General features: G+C 35.2%; 2 protein-coding genes across 6 annotated transcripts in view; one reads left to right on the top strand and one right to left on the bottom strand.

The window, feature by feature from the left end:
* Window positions 1-6,458, top strand: part of LOC113236803 (four and a half LIM domains protein 2) — a 147,921-nt gene extending 141,463 nt beyond the window's left edge. For all 5 annotated transcript variants that reach the window (XM_026472993.1, XM_026472995.1, XM_026472997.1 and 2 more), the window contains 3 exons: window positions 3,287-3,456; window positions 4,663-4,849; window positions 5,773-6,458. In XM_026472993.1, coding sequence (XP_026328778.1) covers window positions 3,287-3,456; window positions 4,663-4,849; window positions 5,773-5,930 — 515 coding nt within the window. In that variant the 3' untranslated portion in view covers window positions 5,931-6,458. The remainder of the gene's footprint in view (window positions 1-3,286; window positions 3,457-4,662; window positions 4,850-5,772) is intronic.
* Window positions 6,459-12,146: 5,688 nt separating this feature from the next.
* On the bottom strand, window positions 12,147-19,026 carry LOC113236634 (uracil phosphoribosyltransferase homolog; the record flags this gene model as incomplete). Its single annotated transcript, XM_026472796.1, has 5 exons — window positions 12,147-12,566; window positions 15,267-15,434; window positions 16,200-16,295; window positions 18,245-18,341; window positions 18,947-19,026. Coding segments are annotated over 5 exons (624 nt in total), but the record flags the coding sequence as incomplete, so codon positions are not given.
* Between the last annotated feature and the right edge of the window lie 3 nt (window positions 19,027-19,029).

A 19,029-nucleotide genomic window follows, 5' to 3' on the forward strand; every position in this document is an offset into this window, starting at 1 on the left:
TAGTACTGACAGCATTCTTGTTATTGTCAACCAATGGCGTTTGTGGTCTAGATCATGTTTTAATTATAAACAAAAGGTTGTCACAAAATAAATAGCGGAGCAAGTAAACAAGACTTGATAGTAAAGTTTCAACTTCCTGGTAGCACCTGTAAATACATCCTTGTTACAACCGATAAATTCTTCGAATGCTTCTAGAAGTCTTTAGATACGTACTTTGAAGATTGGACAATGAATAACACCCATGATCCACAACTCTATCAAAACCATCAAACGTCAAGGGCACAAAAAACATATCGATATATAGTCGGCACGCCAACAATACGATTTACGACGTTATAAACATCGAACATTATTCGAAAAACGGGGGATTCGGTCAGGTTCCTTCGGAAACATCAAGTTTTCATGCTAAATATGCCCGATGAATGTAATGGTATACTTGTTTGAGGTGAGCGCCCGATTTGTTAGAGCTAGAAAGCTCTAGAAAATTTGTAACACGCTTTTTTGGTATATCTATTATATAGGTAAATTAAAACAAAAACAAAATTTCTCTTTTCTCCTTAGTATTTATTTTTTACCATTTAAGTACAAAATGTCACTTTGACATTATAGTTTAAAAATAATTAGTAAATTATTTGAAACCCAATGGTGTTGGTGTAATCTATATAGTTAAACCATTCACGTATTTATTTCTTGTGGTAAATGATTTATCTTTAAAATCAATACCGTGAATAGGTTTTTTTTAACCTTTACTTTCTGACTGACTTATTTGTTTTGTTATTTTTTTTTTAATGGCAACGTAGACTACTAGAGCTGCGAACCATAGATTCGATTTTACTTTTGTAATCGAGCTTCATGTAAATTAGAAACTTTTCTTTATCATTTCCACGTCAAACGCCGACAGATTGCCAAGTACTTTCTTTATTGTATATGTACGTAAACCTGGTATGTCCACGTATACTAGCGGATTTAGGTGACAAGACTTGGTAGCTTAGCCTGAGACTTTTTTCTTCGGAACGCGGAAATACAGTCCTAGTACCTACAAAAACGTGGGACATCCTGATATGAGATCGGCAGTCGACATTGTCAAAGTCGCTCGTCTTGCGTCGCCCACGTGACATAAATCTCGCAATCGATGTCTTTTATAACTAAATAAGTCCCATTTTTGTTTGTTGTAAATAATAGACATTACATTACATATGCTTATCACTGCATATATTATGTATCAAATGAATTATTGAAGTATTTTATAAATATAAGAGAACACACCATACTACATTATAGAAATATATACGTAATTTATTTTAGTTTAAACGCGACACACACGTCCGGTACTCACTCGGTTTTAGGGTCCACTGAAAATCAGCGTCACAGCCTTGTCCCGGCGGTGACATTAGCTGAGTGGATCCTATTACATACGCCACAGCCGCACACATAACATCTACTTCGTACAGCAATAGTGTTGACCAGCTTTATGGTCGAATAATTATTTATTGCCAAGATTTTATTTTTAATTAATTTTATTTAGTTTTCTTTTTGTTATTCATTTTCTGTTTGTTTTAATTTAGTTTGTTTTAAGTTTAATTTAGTTCTGTTTTATTTTAATTTTTTTTACTTTTAATTTTTTACTGTTTATTGTGTTGTGGTGTTTTGTAATAAATGTATTCTATTCTATTCTATTCTATTCAAAGTCATGGGCCGTAGATGGGCGACTTCTCTTTTTATGAGACCAAGAGACGGGACGAACAAGTCGTGCGCCTGGTGTTAAGCAACACGCCTATCCATAACAGTTGCAGTGCCAGTCAGAGCTTTAAATCACAAAGATATGAGGGGTACTGCCACTGCGCCCGTCACCCTGGGACGTATGTTGACAAGACCCATGTACCTGTAATTTCACCAGCTTCAAAACCAGAACGCAATCATGCTGACATTACTGCTTTGCGGCAGAAATAGGTAACGTGGCAGTATTTCCCTGGACAAACTCTTTCTCGAGCTCTTAAAATGTATCCTTCACAAACGATAAAGCAAATACCATAATCGTATCTTTCTTTTATAATCATAGAAACAACCGTCAAGACCATTTTATATGAAACATCGTTTTATTGCGAGCGCATAGCATTCAATATTTATTTCTTCTCTGAGCTACTGACCAAAACTAATCAATTTCATTCAATGTTAGTAAACTAAGTACTAGAATGGAATAAGCTAACGACTAGACGCTGTTGCACGAATACTATGCAGTATTTGTTCTAAATAATAATAATAATAAATTTGTTGGTATTGGTAGGTCAATGAGATAAAGCCATAGTTTATACGAAATCGACTGTTAATTAACAGCTAGGCCAGATTTTAGTTAGTTTAGATCATAGGTTCCCAACCTTTTATGGACTATCGACCCCTTTACAAGAAAAAATATCCGACGCTCACTTTTACGTAATAGTTAATTATAAAATCTAAATTATGATTAATCTTAAAATCTGTGAATTATCTCAACTTAAAATGAGTAATACTAAATTAATATCGTTATTTCATTATTTTGGTAAGTTGGGTTTTGTATACACCTTGCATAGTCAATCACACTCTCTGTCACACACAGAACACACACACGCACACGCAAATACACATACACACACGCACGCACGCACACACCTTCACACACATACACACACCCTCGCGCCTTAAGTCTATTAATAAGTCATTTCTTGATGTAACTATCTAAGTATAAGTAAGCTGTACTTGTCTTTGGTCCGGAGTGTGGAGGGGCTGGTGATCTGTAATACAGGTCTCCTAGTACGGATGCCAGTCTCTCACACAGACTTAAATATTGTACTATTTAGATAATTAAGCACTGTTTTTGTATTTATACTAAGACTTTGTGAGAGAAACAATAAAGATTTATTTATTTATTATTTATTTATTTATATCAAGAAGTGGATAGCTAGATAAAGTTTCTTTTTCATGAAAATAGAAGTATTTCATAACGCGGGGGGCGTTTTTTTTTTATTTGCCTTTGAAGCAGCTACGTTTGGTTTAGATAATGCATATGGTATACATTCCATCACAGGCTAGAGACATATTGTTGCCAGGCCGTTAACGCAACTTCTAGAAAGACAGTTTGTCGTAGTCTTCGTAGAGCTTAAACAAATATATTTAGTGCTATAAATGTCTCCTTTATAAGTTACGTTAAAATCATATTAAAAATCATCAACGCTAAAGATACATCTTGATATATCTTCAAGGATATTTGGTTGAACCATCCATTTATAAAAGTAATTTTCTTGTCCATCAGGCACGAAAAAGATGGAATACAAGACCCGGCAGTGGCACGAGAAGTGTTTCTGCTGCGTAGTGTGCAAGAACCCTATCGGCACCAAGTCCTTTATCCCCAGGGAGCAAGAGATCTACTGCGCTGGCTGCTATGAAGACAAGTTCGCCACACGCTGCGTCAAATGCAACAAGGTTAGTTCTCCAAAAAATCATTAGCACTATTGTTAGCCGTGTCGGCTTTACCTGTGGTGCATTGTGTGCGGCGCACACGAGCGCAGGGTCTTTAGGTGATGCTGAAATCCGCTCGCAATGTCTCCAAAGGGCCTGCGTCTCTCGCAGTGCAAACGACAAACGCTTCCCAACATCATTTATAATTGCACCATTTGCACCCGAATTTCCCCATCACTGGGGAAAATATAACTATGAGTATCCTATTTTGAACACGTGCTATACTAGAGGACACTAGCAGCTTGATTTTTATTGCCTCTTCCGACCGGAAAATGCGTCTCTTCCGAGTCGAAACGCATAATTGCGGTTCACAACTGGCCGATCGGAAACTTTGACATTTCAAATCGGAACAGTGGTTAATTTAACTCACAAATTAGAAAGATATAGTAGGAATCAGGTTCATCTTCGCGCTCGGAAACCCATCTGATTTCGAGACTCGGATGGGCTACCCGATCGCATCCATTCCGATTTTAATTAAAATCATCCTGCAGGGTATTGAGTGTGTCAGCCTTCATTTTCGTCAAGTTCGTTTTTGGCTATAGAAAACGTAGAAACAATAGATTTGCCATAATTATTTCACAAATATGCAACTTTGGAAGTGGACGGTCATAAAAGCCGTTTACAGGTCAAGTCGAGAATGTTCTCGAAAGTGTCGATCGATAGCCTCTTCCTACCCAAGAGGAATCCAAAGGCGTGAAATATGTATGTAATAACAACACACCAATTTATCCAATATCTGATCTCAAACATTGCATCGACCACTATTACCAGATTAACGAAATTATATATAATTATTTATTGCACATATAGTTTAACAGGAAGTGCTCTTTTATTTGCGTTTGAATAATGCAACCGATGAACTGTCACGGATGCCAGCAGGTAATTTATACCACATACGAGCTGCACTAACTGTAAAAGAAAACTTGAAAAAATTGGAATTGGCTGAATTGAAATTGGAATTATCTGTAAGACGGAACACCCAAATTTCTAGTGGTAGTTGTTTTTGAGAGATGATGAAACCGGTGGTGGGAGATTTTTCTATTTCCACGGTACACATCTAGTGACAGTTGGATAGTCACTCGTGTAGCCTTTGTGGTGCACTGGAAACTTACAGCTTTTGAGGCGAGCTCGGGGAATTTGGTGACGTAATGTTTCACATTTCAATTCCAGATCATCACGCAAGGCGGCGTCACGTACAAGAACGAGCCATGGCACCGCGAATGCTTCACTTGCACAAACTGCAATACCTCTCTGGCTGGCCAGCGGTTCACATCGCGCGACGAGAAACCATACTGCGCTGAGTGCTTCGGAGAGCTCTTCGCTAAGCGCTGCACTTCTTGCACCAAGCCCATTACCGGTAAGCTACAGTAATACTGAATCGAACAGCAGTGGGTCACGAATATTGAGTTTAAGCCATCCTTAGAAGATGAGACTGAAAAGAGTATCAGTAGATGTACAGGATGTGCAATGAAACAAGCCTGAATAGTAAAAAAAATGTGATCTAAGTATTAAAATATTTAAATACACTTGTGACGGCCGTGCGAATTCTGAGTTCGCCTTGAGAGTTATCCTCGTGGTTGACGAGACAAACTCTATTCACAGTCCTCTAGACAATGCATCTGGCTGTGATCACGGTGATGGACGGAACTATCATCTACTTACTTGTAAAAGAACATTGACTTACAAATAAATGGAGGACGGGTCTAATACAAAAACCACGAAAAAAATGTCCCAAGTCAACCTATTTAAACTTAGTGACATGTAAAGGAATATGAAAAAGCTAACTGCCTCCGTGGCCGAACGGTTACCATGCCGGACTGCCACGCAGAGGTCCCAGGTTCGATTCCCGGGCCGGGAGAAATATTTGTATGGCCTACATTTATTTCTCTCGTGAGTTTGGGTGTAATTTGTGGTTGTCTATGTGTGTGTCCATGGCACCCGCGACACAGGGTTTCCCTAGTGCGGGGCTATGTTGAGTGTGAGCGTTATTATTATTATAACACGTTGAATTTAAGTTGTAATGTCATCGCAGTACTGTCTAATTTTACTTGCTTCGCTGTCAGTCGAACAAACGAAGACTAAAGCGTGAATGACGCTCTGTATACGATTTTAACGCCCTATAAGTTCGGACACTTTTTAGCGCGGACCCGACGTCCATATAATTGTAAATCAATGTAAAAGAATAACATTTATATCCAAGTCGGTTCAATTAAGAATGGCACCACTAAGTTGTAACAATAACCTTGGTTTTTATTTAAAAAAAATACATTTATCTTTCAGGCATCGGTGGCACCCGCTTCATCTCGTTCGAGGACCGCCACTGGCACAACGACTGCTTCATCTGCGCGCAGTGCAAGACCAGCCTGGTCGGCAAGGGCTTCATCACCGACGGCCAGGACATCATCTGCCCCGAGTGCGCCAAGCAGAAACTCATGTAAATACACTCACACAACATCACAGAACCTGTCCTTTGCTTCACATCTTGGCATCGTTAACTAATTTCAAATTTGCCTTTAACGCTGTCCCTTTTTCGGAAATATTTATGTGTTAAATAAGTCTGCAAAGAGGGGTAATTTAGTCTTCATATTCGAAAAACAATCTAGACAAATATAATTTTGACTTAATTGTCTTCGAATACGAAGGCCAGCAAGCACGAGTGTCAACTAATACAGAATTTTAAGGTAATCAATTCGACTGTAACTTTGTTTTTGTGCTTGTACAGCGTTGATACGGTTCTACCGTTAATCGTTAAAGCGAGAGACTGGTGCTTCAATGCGCAGGATTCACTCGGCGATCTGCCTGACCTTAAGAACTAATTACTTCTCATAGGTCCAACCCTAGTTACTTGTTACTTAAAAGCGTTGTTGATTATATTTTTATACAAAAAAAAAAACAAAAATCACAAAAAAAGAAAGTGGATGCACAAAACATGTAAAGTATTTAAACAATTTCGCTTTTTCTTCTACTCTCTTTATTTATTTAAGGTGTTTATATTTTGTCTGTTTTAGTTAGGCTATTTACACATCCACAAAACCTATTATTTATTGAAATATTTCTACATTATGTATGTATATGCTATTGCCATATTGTATCGCTTTGGCTGTTGTATTAGTCCTGTAGAATTATGTCAATTTACCTAGAGCGTTTCACACGATGCCTTAGTAACATATCTAAGTCAATATCAAAGGTATACATTTTGTTTTTTATGTATTTATGAGGAATATATGCGACAAGATATACTTCAAACGTTTTTACTCTATGAAGGGAGTGTATGTTTAGAGCCTAACGCTAATTGATACGAGTGAGCTCAATCTAAACAGGTTTTCTTTAATAATCAAAGCAAAGTCTATTATTACTGGGACTCTTGCTTGCCATTCATCGCGACTACCACCAGGTCACATTAATTGGTCATTGCCTTTAATAATAATAGTAACTAATATTAAATGAGCTTGCACTTCATCGCGTCAATTAGCGAAGGGCCCTAGTGCTTTGTATTGTCTAAATCGTAACATAGTCATAAGAAATCTATTGACAAAAGTAATTATATGTTAAATGTTAAGTATTTATTTATATACGGGAGTACGCACTTATTAATGAGGGAAGCCGGTGGTGTGACCATGTCACAGAAGTTGAGATTTTCTAGCTATAGTGTTGCCATACACCATCGGTAGGTCGCTTCCTAACACTTTTTAAAATTAAGTGACAGTAAAGTCATCTAGTTTTTACTAATAATAAAAGATTATAATTAATATTTTTGTTCTCGAATAAGTATCAAGTGTTACAATAATGTAATGAATTTTATCGATATTTTTACAAGTAGGGTAGCCTGGTCTCCGAAGTCGCATCCGATAAGAGTACGCATTACTATATCGATTGCAGTGAAGTTGTTTACAAGACGTAACTAACTTCATTCAATGTCATATAGTAGTGGCAGGAAGTGTGAGATTGTTGTGCGGAAAAATATTTAAAAATTATTGAAAACTAAAAAACTGCGCAAGTCTGAATATACTTCCTTAAAACCTTTTGATGTTTTCAAATTATGACAGCGACTAAGTTAAACATGTTTTGAAAACTCACTTTGTACCAAATCGCTAAAAACCTTGTCTAGATGTCAAACTGCCAACGGCTCTGGTCATGGGGTTCGTAGTAATTTTCTTCTGAAATGGGTGAAGTGTGTAAGAGTACGCAACTAGATGTGTTGCTAGAATCACTGTTTTTTTTATAATAATTAATTATTACAAAAAATAAGACCAAAAACCAGATAAAAATGTCATTACCAAAAAGATATAGAGCTCCATACCATACCAAGAGACTTACAAAGAGCCTATGTATATACGTGAAGATTGGACTGAATGCTCACAATACCTACTTTACCACTACTACTCTAATTGGCTTTGTTTATTTTCCTGTTTTTATTAAACGTAAGAAGCTTTTGGTTTTCCATGAATAAATAATTACCATTTGTGGTGTCGTGAAGCTTGAACTGGATACGAGAGATTGGGAGAATTTGTGTGTGATTTGTGCGACCTATAAACGAAATCATATCAAAAAAGGAGTTACGTACTCTTGCCGATTTATACGCGTACTCAAAACCACAGTACAGTGTAAGAGTACGCAAATCCAATTTTGCACTATTTTATTAATTATAACTTGGTTGTAACTTTGAGCGTCACTATGTAAAAGTCACATTAGTAGACTACAAAATAAAATGTTTATTATCTAACACATCTTGTTTTCATTTTACACCGTCTCACACATTAAGTGCATCTTTTTAGACCAGGCTACTCTAATTATTAGTTCTAGTGTTGTTATAGGAGTAACACCTGTTGACAACGGCCCAGACACTATTTTGGTATTACTGTCAAATGTTGACACGTTTTAACGATAATGTAGTTTGAGAAATGACAGTAAGAATTTTCAATATTATTGTGTGGGCCGTTCTTGAGATCGCTGTAGGGATAGCGTGATGACCATTTTAGATCGGGGAACACAAAACGAGGGTAACATACTGTTTAAGAGTTAAATTATTAGAAATGTTGAACATTTAATTTATACGTGTATACATTTAAAATGCTTAGCTGTGTGATCTGATCTAATTAAAATCTTTGTATATCCATAGATTGTATAAACTATGAAACTGAAATAAATAATTAAAACTATTACTATTGTTATTTATTTGTATGTTAAGTCGTATCCTTAATAATAAAACCACACGTGAAATACGTCAAAAGTGCTTTTATCACATGAAATTCGTATAACTACATGAAACAAAACATGTAGGTATGTATACGTCTGCTTGAAGGCAAAATCACATAAGTCCACAAAAGAATCTTTCTGGAGGAAAACCTAATAATAAAAAAATTACGAGTTTAACCAGCTGTATTTTTTTTGTAAAAAATGTCACTTATGTGGTTTCACGTTTAAGCACACATTGTGCGACCTAACACCCCTAATTTAATCAAAAAAGACTAATTTCGTTCGTAGAATCTTAAAACCTCGGTCATTTTTCAGATGTGGCCTTATTACACCGAGGCGGCGTGGACAATAAAGCACCTAGGCCTGAGCAAAATATGTATTATCTCAGAATATAAATTGCAAAGTACTTTCTTGCATGCATGTATTTCAAATACAAAATACTTCCTAGAGACGTATCAAAAAAAATTTAAACACAAAATACTGTATGTATAGAAACTTGAATTATGTATACAGGGTAGTCCGGAAGTGATGGTCAAATCAAAACGAAATGTGGAAGTAGGATTGAGTATTTCCAATCTATTTGACTACTGCATTGGGGTCCGGAAATCTATGGTTGAAAAGTTATTCAACTTCTTATGTTTTTTGGAAAAATCACTAAGTGGGGTGCACTAAAATAATCTCAGTACAGAATACAAAAAAAACGACCTCAAAAGTTCGTGGAATTGCCAAGTTTTATTGAAATCGGTTACCGGAAAGTACGCGAAACCGGATTCATGCCCTCCCCTAGTTTGTCACCCTTAGAGGTCGAATACTTTCTTCAAATTTAAATGGGACCAATAACGAGATACTTCTATCCAACAAAAAATAATTATCAAAACTTGATTAAGTTGTGCTGGTCAGCACCACCAGACCACCAATGCATTAGAAGGTTGGCATTGCCGCCTAAATGTTGTAATTGCAAAACGTCCTAGCCTATTTCACTTGATTCACAAATTAAGAGGGGAATCAAAACATTTTGATACACAGAGTAAGAAAAGTTTATTTGAGAGGCAAAAACAACAGAACAGAGAGATTATGTTTAACAAAACATATAAACGTATTATTGACAAATTAGACAGGCACGACATAACGGTCAAGGAGTTTTTCAAAAAAATAATTTTTTTACAGCTTCTAATGTAAAGGATTCAAAATTAATCATAATAATGAACAGTATAATAAAAGGTTTCATGATGAAAATGATTATAAATAAATAAAAAATTCGCATATTACTGTTATACATATAATTATGTAGGTGTTTAGTTACTAGTGTTAATTTTTTTTTCTACTGATCTTACAAAGATAACAAATAAACCAAATATCCTAAATTTATTACCGTGAAATTTAGGTTTATTTCAACCTAACCGAGTAGATCTACTCTGGGGCAAGTAGCAAAAATAGGTCTACGACAGGTAAAACCGGATATTTTTGTAATGTCCCGCCTCCCGCCGAGGTAAAAAAGTAGTCTTCCAAATTAGCCATTTTCAGAACTAGTCGTTTAGCGAGTTTGCACCATTTCCGCTGTTAGCCTTTTTGCGAATTGACCATTATTCTACTAGACCCATAGTTCCGCAAATTATCAATAGATGACGTTGTACTGTTACGCACAATTCCTGAATCGCGGTGTTAAGATTTTCCCCATAATATGACTACTGCCCCGAACGTTAACTACCACTAGAAATAATGTTTGATTTACAATTAAAAATTAATTTTTGAAGTGCCACTTAAACTGGCGCACGCATTTAAATATCTGCATATTCTTTAGTCCTTCGGGATGAAATGATACCATTGAAGTATCGATACTTTTACTCGATACATTATCGGTACTTACTCGGTATCGATGAAACGATACCTCCGAAGTATCGATTGAAAAGTAAGTAAGTACCGATAAGTACTTACTCTTACCGATGTGTTTTGTAAAATTTAGAATAAAATAAATAAAAACGGTAAAAAGCATTGGTATTCTTTATTGATACGATAATGTCTTAGAAAGAATTCTATGAAAAAAGTCCGTTTTTATAATGCGGGTTATAAAAACGGACTTTTTTAAATTTTTTTAAAAATATTAGTTTTTCTAAATGTTTGCCTTTTAGACGATTTCGAGATGCAGTTTGCGCCCACTTTGGAAAACAGCCTTTCGCAGGGTACAGAGGTACCGACAATGTTTAGATATATTCGCGCTTGTTTATATAATGCTGGGAATACGAGTTTTAAATCTTCCCATTCCTCTAATGGGTTGGCTTTTAAAGCGGTTTAGTGAAATAAATTGAAACTTCACTAACATTTGATTTAGCACGGCGGCCTTTAAAAGTGGTGCAGATCTGTGACTGGAATCAAACCGGTCTAAGCCTCACCTTTTGATGAATAACAAAAGTTTTATGGGACATTCTTCACATAGTAATACTATTGCAAAGTACACATTTCATCTATAAACTAAAAAGATTGACATCCTCATTAATAACATTAGGAACAATAAAACGATCAACATTTTGTACAGACTTTCAGTCAAATAAATAGCTTCAAAAAATGCACATATTATTAACACTTTTAACAGGATAGAAAACATTATATATACAGGATATTTAGGATATAAAACATGATATACAATAAAATCAATATTACAATGCACCTCATATCGCATCCCTCATGGAAGAATGGCATAAGTGGAGTTACGTCAAAGATGTTTATTGCTCCATTAGATACAGAAAAATATAACCCACATCCTCTCCAATTCTTGTAACTCTATCTACAATTATAGTCGCTAGAGTTAGTCTAGTCTAGTGGTGCAATAAACGTGTTTGACGTAACTCCACTTATGCCATTCTTTCATAAGGGGTGCGAAATATTTTCTAGTTTTAAAAGAAAATTAACATCTTTGGGATTTTTAAAAATTTCAATTTCTTTTTACAATAGCAAAATTGTAAAGATCGATCGGGCGCCATTATGAATTCAGAAATCAACAAAAACGTTGACATTTTACTTGTGAACATTGAATGATTGTGCCTGTCTTTGCGCGTTAACATTCGTGTTTATAGAAAAGTGTGGAATTATACAACATAGCAAGGATGCACATTTAACTTGCCCATTATTACATTGTGTATGTACGTATGAGTAAACTGAATTCTTTATCTTTTACCATAAAATTGTTTATTTACTTTACCTATAACATATTTTCTTATAACATCATTCCGTACCTGAGGAGCATTACACTGTAAGCGCCATTTTTGTAATTTTACGGGGAAGCGATTTTATGTCGAAAAGCAGTTTGTATGACAATTATTGTAGCTCGAAATGTTATTAAAACTCAATTAGTTTTTTTTTTCAAGCCATTCTGAATGTTGTACATGCTGCATTTCGACACAAAATCACGTCTCCTGTAAAATTACAAAAATAGCACTTACAGTATAATAATGCTTTTCAGGTACGGCATTTCTTATAATTCTATTTTCTTCTGGACTATTTCTCTATATTATTTCATTGGTTTATAACCTAAACTATGTAATTAATTATGATATATAGTAACAATAACCACATATTTTTCGAAATAAAAGCGTTATGACAAACAATATGTTATGGCAATCAATTTTTTGAGAAACGATAAGATGTCGGAAAATTGAGAACCTGCTCTTCTATCAAATGAGTTTATCTAAGGACTCATATCAATCGGTTCCAAAGTACTTCATGCCAAAGTGGTTCGGAGCTACAGGGTGTAGTTCTGCAGTCAATATCTTCATCTTTGGTACGTAGTCGACTACAGCTTGGACGGCTGCTGGTGTGCAGAACAAATTAGATAGGATGATCCGTTCTTCTTTTACACCGTGTTGTGTTAGGACATTTACTGCCTGGAATTGGGAAATATTGTCTCGATTTAATTTCAAAGAAAGATTAATGCCTTATATTTTAAATTTTTATTGAATTGATATTCAATTAATTTTTTTGTGAAATTACGCCTCTGGTTTGTTATAATTGTTATTAATACAAAGATCGAACACTCAGAAAAAATTATTTCGATCCGGCCGGATTCGAACGGCGTCTTCTAGCATACCGTGTCAGACGCCATACCAACTAAGCAAGATAATGTCATTTTCGCCAACTTGATTGGATGGTGCTTAACTCTTTATTCTATACAACAGACATATGTAGATAGACACCGCAAGTACAGCAATTTGTATAAAAACCAAGCGTGCCACATTTTTTGTACCCACTATGACGTCACAAGAACCATTTAGTGATGGGAAACCTCCTTCCGCTCTAAACCGATTGATTGAACGTGAAAATTAATCGATTCTAAATAGAGTAACGTTTGTTCAAGTATGTGTCGATTACAAGTAGTCCTGAAATATTAATACAGCCGAAAAACACCAGAATAAGATAGTTTTATGTCTTTATTAAAACTTGTTTTTAAAAAAGATTACTTAAAAAATGTAAGACTGATTTTTGATCGACTTGAAATATTAGAATTATTGTCCTTCCAATAAAACGAACTTATTATATAACAACTTTTTATAATATCTTACCGATTAACTTAAATAATGAAAACGCATGTCAATATATGACCTTACGGCTGCCTTAATTAATTTTACTAGATGATTTTCTGTTGGTGATTGATCAAATTGATGAATGGCAGGACAATTGAAAATGAAAAATATCGTAAAATCTTATTAATCAGAAGAGGTTTACTTAAGGACGGCCTTGTGTGAAATTTTCGTGATTATTATATCTTGGATTTCTAACTCAGCTACTCTGCACATTTGGATAGCACCTTTGGTGGGATAAACTAGACCACCTTCGTCCTTGAAAGCAACGAACTCATACGTATTACCAACTCCGGGTTTTTGTAAAGACAGCGCCCTGTTACATTCTTTGCATTTTATATTTACATGTACACTTTTTTGGTACTAAATTTGTTAGGATTCGTTAATATGCACACGACACTCTGAAATAGCACAATTTTAGCTTTATATCTCAGAAACTAACCAGCATATCAAGTTGGAGTTCTTTTACTTTAGAGTACTATTAAGATTCAAATTTTTTTAATAATAAGTTTTTATAGTTATTAAATAAAAACTGGTAATCTGAAGTACACCCGCCATAATTACTGTCAATACGGCGGGTGTACCTTTGATATTGCTATAACTTATTTCTGATGGAGGTACAAATTTTTCAAACAGAGAAATTTAGGTACATTTTTTTGATACCAAATTTGTCAGGATCCGTTAAGGTACACCCGCCATTCTGACTCACTGAATATACCTAATTATTAACTAGGTAACGATAAACTTGGACACACAATTTCAATACCTTGGTTACCTTATTTAAAAATATCTGCCCAAACTACATTTTAAGTGCTTTTAATATATTTTTTAAATAAATATTCAATATTATTCTAGTTAGTAAATTAATTAAAAAATATAATATTATATCCATATAAATACTTAATGAACACGTGTAATTATTAGGATTCTATTATATTTGGAGAGGGGTCTACTAATGAACGCACCGTGCGATTTTGGTTTAAACGCTTTCGTGATGGAAATTTCGACTTAAAGAACGAGCCACGAGGAAGACCGCCCACACAGGTGAATAACGATGAATTAAGAGAGATAGTGGAAGCCGATCCTAGTCAAACTACCCAGGAATTAGCGGCATACGTTACCTTACCCACAATATTGACTCACTTGCGTCAAATCAATAAAATAAAAAAATACGAAAAATGGGTGCCTCATGATTTGACTGATCTGCAGAAAGAAACGCGTGTTGAAACTAGTGTTGCCTTGTTGAACCGGTACAGAAATGAAGGAATATTGGATCGAATTGTAACATGTGATGAAAAGTGGATTCTTTATGATAACCGGAAAAAAAAATGCAATGGCTGACCCCAGGTCAAATGCCACAACAGCAAAACTTACCAATAAAAAGGTAATGGTAACTGTTTGGTGGTCTCAGCATGGTGTTATTCACTATAGTTTTCTCCGATCTGGTCAAGCAATAACGGCAGATGTCTATTGTGCCGAACTCCGAACCATGTTGACAAAACTAGCAGTAAAACAGCCCCGACTCATGAATCGATCTTCACCATTATTGCTCCACGACAACGCAAGACCTCACACAGCACGAGAAACCATTTTGACCCTTCAGGAACTGCAGTTAGAAACCATTCGTCATCCTCCGTATTCACCAGACCTTGCTCCAACGGACTACCATTTTTTTCGTGATTTGGACAATTATCTACGTGACAAGAAGTTTTCTTCCCAGGAGGCAGTACAAAATGCTTTCACACAGTTTGTGCAGTCTAGATCGTCGGAGTTCTATCGCAAAGGCATTTTAGATGGCAGCAATGTATAGATAATAATGGCAACTATTTTGATTAAATAAATTTGTTAAAAATTTAAAAAATAAACAATTTAGATTTTTAGTACAAATCGGCAATTTCATACTTTAACCCCTATTATTATAAAAAAAAAATTTAGTAATTTTGCGAAAAGACCACAAGTACTTTCGCGAAATTACTACAAAGAAAAATCATTGATAGTCAACATTACCTGTTTGACAGTATTCCCAGTAGACATGATAGGATACATCAAGAGAACTTGCCTCCTGGCAATGTCTTCTGGAAACTTTGCATAAACAACATGGGCCTCGTGCGTGTCTGTGTCGCTTTCCACGAGGATCTTGCCAATACGGATTGATCGACAGCAGTCGCGAAGGCCCTGCAATGTCATTTATAATGTAAAATAGATGGGCGCATGGTCACAATGTCACCTCAGGTTAACCAATAATGAGGCGGACGATATTACGCGTTTGTTCAGTAAATTAATATTTGGTCAAGCCCCGAATAGCCCTAAACTTGAACTTTCAGATGCTGGCCTTGTACTCCGTATCAAGAATGGATGAAAGAAAAAGCTTTGTTCGGATAGGTGGTTGTTAATGGCACAAGGATGGAGTGAGCACTTAGTAGAAGATCGAAGAAGGAACTAAATTGTAAAGTTCCTACGCATACTCTCTGGAACATATCTGTTTTAAATATATCCATATTTGAGACTTCGTCATTAACTGAGTCAGACATACTATCTTAGATAGCTTGCAAACGCGCATATTCTGTACCATCATCTCAAGTCGTGACCGTAATAGACCCAAAATACGTTCCCTTGGAAATTTGCCTACAATTATATATCTTTACAATAATAAAAAACAAAAATAGTTTAACTTCAATTTCGCGTTAGGATACAGTGAGTGTGGTTTGTCGGAAAACATTCGAGTGACAATGGTAACGCCACAAGTAATCGAGATGAGGGTAGTCGTCGACAGCGAAAGTAAGCTATCATCTGCCACTGGCCAGTCAACCCGTGACCATGGAGTATGTAACTGTTCCAAAATATTACGAAAATAAAAAGAAATTATATTGTGGTAAGAAATCTGTAGTTAATGACAATCATTTGGTGGTATATATTAATGCAGGGAAAAACTAAACTAACTTGTTCCATAGCCTCTCCAGACCGAACAATGGACACTCCACAGTTACCAGCACCATATTTCAAGCCTTTGTACAGAGCTCCAGTTGGTGTGACCACCTAAAAAACCAAATTAATTAAATAAAATTAATGATTGACAAAACATTTTTAATTTTTATTTTATGTTAATAAATTTTTTTCTTGTCTATTGTTTATAATTGTTGAATTCAACAAACTTTATAAATTATTATGATTACAAAGATCAAACACAGAAGAATTTTTCATCGACCTGGTGGGATTTGAACCCACGTCCATGCTGCACACTAACATTGCTCTAACTACCTGAGCCATGGATCCAGTTACCGAGTCGTCGAAATTCTTCTATGTGTTTTTGTTATAGATCTTTGTACTGACTTTCGTCGCCGCTAGTGACATATAGTGAGAGATTGTTTAATAAACTTCTCACCGCAGCCGATACCTTTACAGGTTGAGATTTTTTGTGAAATAATTATAGTTTTTTATGCTTATGAATACATAACCTAACCTCCAGTTAAAAAAACCGACCTCAAAAGTCATTCATCCCCTAGTTTCCCACCCTTAGAGGAATATTTTCTTGAAATTTAAATGGGACCACATCTGAGGTACCTTCTTTCCAACAAAAAAAGAATAATCAAAATTGGTTCACAAATGGCGGAGTTATCACGTAACATACATACAAAAAAAACATACAGATGAATTGAGAACTTCCTCCTTTTTTTTAAATTGGGTTAGTAATAGTAGTTTATGTGACCATTACATAATGAAAGCCATTAAAACACGAGTGTTTAAAGCCCAACTATGTACAGCTACACATATCATGTGTATAGTGTTCAGCTCTCTATAATGTGTTCAGGAACCGCATGTTACAACTCTGGTGAAATGGTGGCAAATAAAAACTTTTCACACGCATGTCACGAAACCATAGTTTTTTTTAATTCATAGACAAACTAGAGTCAGCCCCAACCCAAACCCCAAATTCATATCGTTTGATATCAAGTAACGTGTGAAATTTGTCAAAATCGTTTGCTGTTGATTTCATTTCGCATAAAACTTAATCTCGACGGATATTAGAATTGAGGATGAATCAAAATGTTTTGTTTTTCATAGATGTTCGAAATTTTAATATAATAAGAAAATCGAATTTGATAAAAGCTCTAAAATTGAACTTTGACACACGCCACTCGGACATGGGTTTGTAATGATGATTATTTGAGTACAAGTATTTTTTTAAGAAACATCTCGTCTGTGTTGTCAGAGTAGCATAGTGTCTGAATAAAGAAATGTTGAAGTGATATATTATCGGAGTAGTGTAATGGCTGAGTAAAATCATGTCAATGTAACATATTGTCAGGGTAGCGTGAGTCGAAGTTCAGTTTTAGAGTCATTATTATTAAGCAATGATGACATTTTCACAGATAAGAAATTTGTTTTAACAAAATAGCTTATCTTTATGCTGGTTGTAACTTGCGGTTTTTGAACATGTTATAGAGGGATTATGATATGTGTGTAGATAACATTTTTCTGTATGTTCGATCTTTGCATTCATAATAATAACAAAACTAGTGGAGTTATTTCACAAAAAATCTCAATAAACAAACTTTTTAAAGTTCTTAATTTAAATTTGTGGGTACTAATTTCCCATACTGAAACATAATGAATGTCAATCATTACATAGTTTTGGTCTCTGGTATTGTAATAATTTAGTTCAACAGAAACATAACAGTAATACCATTGACTTACAAATAAATGGACGACGGGTCTAATACAAAAACCACGAAAAAAAATGTCCCAAGTCAACCTATTTAAACGTAGTGACATGTAAAGGAATATGAAAAAGCTAAAACGTTGAACTAATTTTGCTTGCTTCGCTGTCAGTCGAACAAACGAAGACTAGAGCATGAATGACGCTCTGTATACGATTTTAACACCCTATAAGTTCGGACACTTTTTAGCGCGGACCCGACGTCCATATAATTGTAAGTCAATGAGTAATACAAACAAATATTAATTTAATTAAACTACAAAATCACCTCACAATCAGTAAATGGCAGTTTATTCAAGCTCTCCTCTATGACAAGTCGAATCAGTCTGTCTGCATAGAATTTGAAATCGCTGCGACTGGTGTTCCTGAAGTTTTGATTTAAAATTTTGTGAATAATATGATTTAACATAATGTAACATTTAATGCACTATTTTCACCATCAGACAGATTAATTTCCTATTACAAACTACAATTGTCCCATGTGTTCAGCTAATATCTCATTTAAACAATTTTGAATGATCATGAATAGGTAACTATAGTATAAATAAATAAACATGTACCAATTGAACTGTATATCTCTTAGAGCAAACTGATTTTAATATTCTCTACCTAGCCATTATAAGAATGGTGCAAATACACATAATTTAATCAAGCTTTTCTCTTGTAATATGTTTTAGGTACGACATGAGTATTATACGATCGTGACGGAATTCTTCTTCTTCTTTTAAATGTTACGGCCCCATCGAAGTAATCAACGATTTTGCCAATGTCAAGTTGAGGAACACGCGTTTTTAGTCAAAAATGGACCGGTAAATTCCGACAGAATTCACTGAGGAGAATCTACAACGACAGTACATACACAGATTATTACAGGAAAAATTTTTTTTTTATAAATTTACACAGCACATGCCCAGAAAAGTGAAAATACAATGTGTGATGTGACGGCTAGTCACAGGTTAACCTCACTTACTTGTCTCGCAAAATCGTCTGTAACTCTTTAATGTTATCATTTGAGGGCAGCAAAGTGAGGCTTTCCCCGAATTGTTCTTTCAC

The sequence above is a fragment of the Hyposmocoma kahamanoa genome, unplaced genomic scaffold (assembly GCF_003589595.1).
Source record: "Hyposmocoma kahamanoa isolate Upper Pololo Valley unplaced genomic scaffold, ASM358959v1 92, whole genome shotgun sequence".
NCBI classification, from domain to species: Eukaryota; Metazoa; Arthropoda; class Insecta; order Lepidoptera; family Cosmopterigidae; genus Hyposmocoma; species Hyposmocoma kahamanoa.